The sequence below is a fragment of the Boleophthalmus pectinirostris genome, unplaced genomic scaffold (genome assembly GCF_026225935.1).
Source record: "Boleophthalmus pectinirostris isolate CB_2022bp ecotype Guang Dong unplaced genomic scaffold, ASM2622593v1 HiC_scaffold_21, whole genome shotgun sequence".
Taxonomy (NCBI): Eukaryota; Metazoa; Chordata; class Actinopteri; order Gobiiformes; family Gobiidae; genus Boleophthalmus; species Boleophthalmus pectinirostris.
The window spans coordinates 38,838,073-38,845,572 of record NW_026571175.1 but is presented as its reverse complement, the minus strand read 5'-3'; the positions used below and the strand labels follow the sequence as shown (position 1 = coordinate 38,845,572).

General features: G+C 49.7%; 3 protein-coding genes across 7 annotated transcripts in view; 1 reads left to right on the top strand and 2 right to left on the bottom strand.

Annotated features, from left to right (window-relative positions):
• Positions 1–10, bottom strand: part of bop1 (BOP1 ribosomal biogenesis factor) — an 11,380-nt gene extending 11,370 nt beyond the window's left edge. The window contains exon 1 of the mRNA XM_055156900.1: positions 1–10. This exon is cut by the window's left edge and continues 151 nt beyond it. The gene's annotated coding sequence lies outside the window, so the exon portion shown is untranslated.
• A 44-nt stretch (positions 11–54) lies between these two features.
• Positions 55–2,837, top strand: ntaq1 (N-terminal glutamine amidase 1). Its single transcript, XM_020938219.2, has 6 exons — positions 55–250; positions 556–655; positions 1,385–1,435; positions 1,512–1,660; positions 1,984–2,108; positions 2,597–2,837. Exons 1-6 carry the CDS (start codon positions 204–206, stop codon positions 2,710–2,712), a joined length of 588 nt encoding a protein of 195 aa, XP_020793878.1. The 5' UTR covers positions 55–203; the 3' UTR covers positions 2,713–2,837.
• A 224-nt stretch (positions 2,838–3,061) lies between these two features.
• jtb (jumping translocation breakpoint) overlaps positions 3,062–7,500 on the bottom strand; it is a 5,276-nt gene continuing 837 nt past the window's right edge. For 2 of the 5 annotated variants that reach the window (XM_055156905.1, XM_055156903.1), the window contains exons 2-6: positions 6,152–6,597; positions 4,858–4,898; positions 4,703–4,788; positions 3,852–3,931; positions 3,062–3,544 (exon numbers count right to left, since the gene is read on the bottom strand). In XM_055156905.1, the coding sequence (XP_055012880.1) occupies positions 3,388–3,544; positions 3,852–3,931; positions 4,703–4,788; positions 4,858–4,898; positions 6,152–6,240 (453 nt within the window). In that variant the 5' untranslated portion in view covers positions 6,241–6,597 and the 3' untranslated portion in view covers positions 3,062–3,387. The remainder of the gene's footprint in view (positions 3,545–3,851; positions 3,932–4,702; positions 4,789–4,857; positions 4,899–6,151; positions 6,598–7,500) is intronic. The other 3 variants (XM_055156904.1, XM_020938220.2, XM_020938221.2) reach the window with 3 other exon arrangements.

Genomic DNA, 7,500 nt, shown 5'->3' with positions numbered 1-7,500 from the left:
GAGTCACGTGACTCTGCAGTACCGCGTGCGTCCCGCGGGGGGGCGCATGCGCAGCAGAACAGAGAAGAGGAAGAAGAGCCGTGCGCGTGCCCGGGGCGCGAGATCAGCGCGTGCGTTTCTCAAACAAGAAAAAAACCAAAAAAAACACCTTCATCTGTTCATCTCCTTCACCCTCCTCTTCCTCTTCTTCTTCTTCTGTCCTGATGAAGACTCCGCGGCGCGAGGACTGCGTCTACACGAGCTGCTACTGGTGAGTACTAGAGTACTACAGAGTACTACACACTACTACAGACTACTACAGAGTATTACAGAGTACTACAGACTACTGCAGTACAAACACTACTGCTGTCATGTACTGATTGTTAGTACTTCTCAGTACTACACGACCACAGACTGGACTGACAAGGTTGAGGTCACCAGGTCCGGTCCTGACCTGGTTCTGTTTTGTTTTTTGTTTGGTCCTGACCTGGTTCTGTTGGTTCTGTTTTGTTTTCTGTTTGGTCCTGACCTGGTTCTGACCTGGTTCTGACCTGGTTCTGTTGGTTCTGTTCGCAGTGAGGAGAACGTGTGGCAGCTTTGTTCTTGGTTCCGTTCAGAGGCCGAGGTCCAACTCCAGGAGCTGTTTGTGCTTTTCATCTCCAACCACCAGCGCAAGGTCCGAATACAAATACTACAAATACTACTACAGTACTACATATACAACAAATACTAATACAGTACTACATATACAACAAATACTACTACAAATACTACCTGCTGTAAATGCCCCAGTTTATCTGTTCATTCAGTGTTTATTTAGTTCAGGTGTTCAGAGGCTCAGGGCTCCTTAAGAACACCACAAGAACTCTGTCACCACAAGAACTCTGTCACCACAAGTAACTCTGTCACCACAAGAACTCTGTCACCACAAGAACTCTGTCACCACAAGAACTCTGTCACCGCAGTAACTCTGTCACCAGTAACTCTGTCACCGAGTAAGTAACTCTGTCACCGCAGTAACTCTGTCACCACAAGAACTCTGTCACCGCAGTAACTCTGTCACCGCAGTAACTCTGTCACCGCAGTAACTCTGTCACCACAAGAACTCTGTCACCACAAGAACTCTGTCACCACAAGAACTCTGTCACCACAAGAACTCTGTCACCTCTGTCACCGCAGTAACTCTGTCACCGCAGTAACTCTGTCACCACAAGAACTCTGTCACCGCAGTAACTCTGTCACCACAAGAACTCTGTCACCACAAGAACTCTGTCACCGCAGTAACTCTGTCACCGCAGTACACCGCAGTACTCTGTCACCGCAGTACATCAGCCATAAATGACTCCCAGTACTACAGATACTGCTTTTATAGAACTTACACTGGTCCGGTTCTGCTTCTGTTCAGGTTCCATTGTGGAAGCAGAAATCGGGTCGAGGAGATCTCCCTGTGGTTTGGGTGAGACTTCATCTTCTTTCACTCAGACCTGGTTTAGTCCTGGTTTAGTCCTGGTTCTGACCCTGTTTTGCTCCAGGACTACCACGTGGTCCTGCTCTGGTCTAGATCAGGTCTGGAGCCTCTGGTCTTTGATCTGGACTCGGTTCTGGACTTTCCCTGTTCTCTTCAGGACTACGTCACCCAGGCCCTGAGATCGGACCAGGACCTACACCCACAGTACCACAGGTGAGAACTACTGCAACTACTGCAACTACTGCAACTACTGCTACTACTACTACTACTACTACTACTACTACTACTACTACTACTACTACTACTACTACTACAAATACATTTACCACTACAAATACAGCTACAGTCTGTGTGTCTGGAGGAGACTCGGGGTCACATTTCTCTGTGGGGACAATAACACTGAGCTTAAACCTGAGTCTCTGGACTCTGGGCTGGAGGTTGGTTCTAACCTTGATCCTGGTGATCCGGGTCGTACCCTCCGACCTGTTCTGGTCTTGGTTCTGGTCTGGTCTAACCTCGGTTCTGGTTCTGTTCAGGTTGTTCCGGGTCGTTCCTTCACAGTTGTTCCTGGAGAAGTTCTCGTCAGATCGATCTCACATGAAGAAACCTGACGGAACCTGGAGCATGCCCCCCCCCAGCTACCCCCCCATCCAGACACCAGGTACTACGAGTACTACAAGTACTGAGAGTACTATGAGTACTACAAGTACTATGTAAAATCTTTCAGTCGTCCAGGTAGAATCCACAGCAAAAGGAGGAATTTTATTTGTCACTGGACTGAAGTTTATTTGGTGAAACCCTGAGCTCGTCCAAAGCTTCAGTTCTGTCAGACGCTCGTGACTCTTCATCAGGACTAAACCAACTCCACAACTGAAGCTCTGATCAAAACTGAAGAAGCTGCAGCTGGACGAGCTCAGGATTCCACCAAATTAACTTTTCCTTTCTCCTTTTGCCACTACAAGTACAAGTACAAGTAAAGTACAAGTACTACCACTACTACCCCAACCCTCCCATACAGACCCAGATACAAATACAACAACAAATACTACATACAACACATCCAGACAGAAAGTACTGGGAATACTACTACTACTACCACTACTGCAGTATTTGTACATGAAGTACTTCCTGATGAATTGTTTGTTTCAGAGACGAGCACAAACCTGGAGCTGTTCATCCAGATGAAGCAGGACCAGGATCTGGGCCGAGTCCACAGCCTCCAGGACTTTAAGACCCGCTTCGGCCTGGACCCGGACCGGTTCTGACCCGCTTCGGCCTGGACGTGGACCTGCACTGGGTTTTATCTGGACTTGTGATGACATTTATTTTTATTAAAATATTCAAATCCTGGTTTCACTTTTGACACTGGAATAAAAACAATCTACTGGAATTTACCTGTCCACAGCACCTGCCCACAGCACCTGTCCACCTCACACCTGCCCACAGCACCTGCCCACCTCACACCTGTCCACCTGACACCTGTCCACCTGTCGCCCCTGTTTGTAAGTTTCTGTCCAAACTGTGAGGAGGAAAAAAGAACCTAAGAACATAAACGATCAGAGACCAAATGAACCTCGGTGACCCGACGTAAAAGTGTTGAAATTTCACACTTAGTTCAGTTTATTTATTTTATTTCAAAAAACAAAAACTCTACAAAGGTTCGGTCCAGTCAACCAATCAGAGCGGAGCGTTTCTCTGAGGAGCCAATCACAGCGCAGCAGCGCAATGACATCATAAAAGTCTCAAATAAAAAAGTGGTTTTAAATAAATCAAAGTTAAAGACGCCCGCTTTAAATCAACTTTAAAATGTTTGTGGTTCTGTCTGGGTTTGGTGGACTCCATTTTCCTGTGTCTTTCTTCAGTCCGGTCCTGGTCCGGTCCTGGTCCGGTCCTGGTCCGGTCCTGGTCCGGTCCTGGTCCGGTCCTGGTCCGGTCCGGTCTCAGATGGACTCGATCTGGCGCCGGACCTTCTCTGACGCCAGGCGGTCGAGCGCTCTCTGACGCGTGACCACCACAACCCCGAAGAGCGCCGTCAGAGACAACATGGCCGCCTCGAAGTGCCAGAAACTCTGCTCCTCCAACTGAGAAGATCTGCAACTGAAGAACAGGAGAACCGGGTCAGAACCAGGGACAGAACCACGTTCAGACCCAAAGAAAATAATGGGAATGGGACGAGAGAGAGAACAGTCTCTAAAGAAGCACAAAACCAGGACTGAACCAGGACTAAACCAGGTCTATCCCTGCTTCTGTTGTGTGGTTGGTAGCGGGGGTTGTGTAGTTGTGTAGTTGTGTGGTTGCGGTTGTTGCGGTGGTTATGGTGGTTGCCGTGGTTACGGTGGTTGTGTGGTTGCAGAGGTTGTGTGGTTGCCATGGTTACTGTGGTTGCGGTGGTTGCCGTGGTTACCTCTTGAGTTCGTCTTTGTTGGATTTGGTGCAGTTCACTCGTTCGTAGAATCCGGTCTGAGCACAAACGGGCCACGACCTCTGAACACACAACAAGAAAGTCACTGGACCAGAACCGGACCAGAACCGGACCAGAACCAGTCTGCAGCTCCAACCCAGGTCTGAGCAGACACATGTTGGAGCTCAGTACAAACACTCTACTGAGTACTGTACTCGAGTAAATGTTTGGAGTAATTATACTTTTGTCACTAGAATTCTAACAGTGTTCTGGTCCTGTTCTGGTCCTGTTCTGGTCCTGTTCTGGTCCTGTTCTGGTCCTGTTCTGGTCCTGTTCTGGTCCTGGTCTGGTCCTGGTCTGATCTAAAATTCTTCTAAACTTGTGTTTCAAAGTGACTCTGAGAAGAACTTTGACCTTTTCCTTAAAGGTGTAGTGTGTAACCTTCCTCATCTCCATGAGGTCGTTCATGTGTCTAGAACGTTCCACAGACTCATACTCTTCTACTCCTCTACTCTTTACTTGTACTGCGAGTACATCAGGCATGTAACTGTATTTTTACTAGTCCAGATCTTCAGCCCTCACTCCACCTCTGCACCCGGGTCTAAACCGGGTCTAAACCAGGTCTAAACCGGGTCTAAACCAGGTCTAAACCGGGTCTAAACCAGGTCTAAACCAGGTCTAAACCAGGTCTAAACCAGGACTAAACCAGGTCTAAACCAGGTCTAAACCAGGTCTAAACCAGGACTAAACCAGGACTAAACCAGGACTAAACCAGGACTAAGCTGCGCCCGGGTCATTTATGACATTAGAATATAAATATAAACATAAATATAAATATGTGGCGTGCGTCTGACCGTCTCGAAGGCGTTGCACTGGACACACGCCGTGGTCACTGTAAACTCCTCCAGCTGCCAGCAGGGGGCGGCCACAGGTTTCACTGCTGACAGAGAGGTCAGAGGTCAAAGATCACACACACCACAGTCCCATCATGCACTGCGGCTCGGCTCACCTGTCGACTTCTCCTCGCCGAGCAGCGCCGACCCGAACACTCTGCAAAACACCAGAGATCCACATCAGACCGGTTCTGATCCACGTCCAGACCTGATGAGACCCCCTGGAGACCGGTTAAGATCCCGTACAGACCTGAGTGAGACCCCCTGGAGACCGGTTAAGATCCCGTACAGACCTGAGTGAGACCCCCTGTAGACCGGTTAAGATCCCGTACAGACCTGAGTGAGACCCCCATAAACCGGTTAAGATCCCGTACAGACCTGAGTGAGACCCCCCTGTAGACCGGTTAAGATCCCGTACAAACCTGAGTGAGACCCTCGTAGACCGGTTAAGATCCTGTACAGACCTGAGTGAGACCCCCTGTAGACCGGTTAAGATCCTGTACAGACCTGAGTGAGACCCCCATAAACCGGTTAAGATCCCGTACAGACCTGAGTGAGACCCCCTGTAGACCGGTTAAGATCCTGTACAGACCTGAGTGAGACCCCCATAAACCGGTTAAGATCCTGTACAGACCTGAGTGAGACCCCCTGTAGACCGGTTAAGATCCTGTACAGACCTGAGTGAGACCCCCATAAACCGGTTAAGATCCCGTACAGACCTGAGTGAGACCCCATGTAGACCGGTTAAGATCCCGTACAGACCTGAGTGAGACCCTCGTAGACCGGTTAAGATCCCGTACAGACCTGAGTGAGACCCCCTGTAGACCGGTTAAGATCCCGTACAGACCTGAGTGAGACCCCCCCTGTAGACCGGTTAAGATCCTGTACAGACCTGAGTGAGACCCCCTGTAGACCGGTTAAGATCCTGTACAGACCTGAGTGAGACCCCCCTGTAGACCGGTTAAAGATCCTGTACAGACCTGAGTGAGACCCCTGTAGACCGGTTAAGATCCCGTACAGACCTGAGTGAGACCCCCATAAACCGGTTAAGATCCCGTACAGACCTGAGTGAGACCCCCTGTAGACCGGTTAAGATCCCGTACAGACCTGAGTGAGACCCCCTGTAGACCGGTTAAGATCCCGTACAGACCTGAGTGAGACCCCCCTGTAGACCGGTTAAGATCCCGTACAGACCTGAGTGAGACCCCCTGTAGACCGGTTAAGATCCCGTACAGACCTGAGTGAGACCCCCCTGTAGACCGGTTAAGATCCCGTACAGACCTGAGTGAGACCCCCTGTAGACCGGTTAAGATCCCGTACAGACCTGAGTGAGACCCCCTGTAGACCGGTTAAGATCCCGTACAGACCTGAGTGAGACCCCCTGTAGACCGGTTAAGATCCCGTACAGACCTGAGTGAGACCAGTCCCCAGAAGAGCGCGTGCAGGACGAGGATCCGCGGCCGACAGCACGCCACAGGGATACGACACGCCCCCTCCATCAGCCTCCTCCAATGAGACGCCTCCACGGCCTCCACCCTGACCAATCACACGGGTCCGCTCTGCCACTCAGTCCAGAACCCGCTTTAGTCCTGCTTTAGTCCTGGTTCAGTCCTGCCTTAGACCTGGTTCAGTCCTGCTTTAGACCTGGTTCAGTCCTGCTTTAGACCTGGTTCAGTCCTGCTTTAGTCCTGCTTTAGTCCTGCTTTAGTCCTGCTTTAGTCCTGCTTTAGTCCTGCTTTAGTCCTGCTTTAGTCCTGCTTTAGACCTGCTTTAGACCTGGTTCAGTCCTGGTTCAGTCCTGGTTTAGTCCTGGTTTAACAGCAGCAGGGGTGTTGATGTGAAGCTGGACGCCAGATCTGAAAAACAAAATCATCATCATTAAGTACAGACTCTGCTCCTGGTTTAGTCCTGGTTTAGTCCTGGTTTAGTCCTGGTTTAGTCCTGGTTTAGTCCTGGTTTAGTCCCTGGTCCTGGTTTAGTCCTGGTTTAGTCTCTGGTCCTGGTTTAGTCCTGGTTTAGTCCTGGTTTAGTCCTGGTTTAGTCCTGGTTTAGTCCTGGTTTAGTCCTGGTTTAGTCTGGTCCTGGTTTAGTCTCTGGTGCTGGTTTAGTCCTGGTTTAGTCCTGGTTTAGTCCTGGTTAGTCTTGGTTGGTTAGTCCTGGTTTAGTCCTGGTTTAGTCCTGGTTTAGTCCTGGTTTAGTCCTGGTTTAGTCTCTGGTCTTGGTTTAGTCCTGGTTTAGTCTCTGGTCCTGGTAGTCCTGGTTTAGTCTCTGGTCCTGGTTTAGTCCTGGTTCAGTCTCTGGTCCTGGTTTAGTCCTGGTTTAGTCCTGGTTTAGTCCTGGTTTAGTCCTGGTTTAGTCCTGGTTTAGTCTCTGGTCCTGGTTTAGTCCTGGTTTAGTCTCTGGTTTAGTCCCTGGTTTAGTCCCTGGTTTAGTCCCTGGTTTAGTCCCTGGTTTAGTCTCTGGTCTAGTCTCTGGTCCTGGCTTAGTCCTGGTTCAGTCTCTGGTCTTGGTTTAGTCTCTGGTTTAGTCTCTGGTTTAGTCTCTGGTTTAGTCTCTGGTTTAGTCTCTGGTTTAGTCTCTGGTTTTAGTCCTGGTTTAGTCCTAGTTTAGTCCTGGTTTAGTCTCTGGTCCTGGTTTAGTCCTGGTTTAGTCCTGGTTCAGTCTCTGGTTCAGTCTCTGGTTCAGTCTCTGGTTCAGTCTCTGGTTCAGTCTCTGGTTTAGTCTCTGGTTTAGTCCTGGTTCAGTCTCTGGTCCTGGTT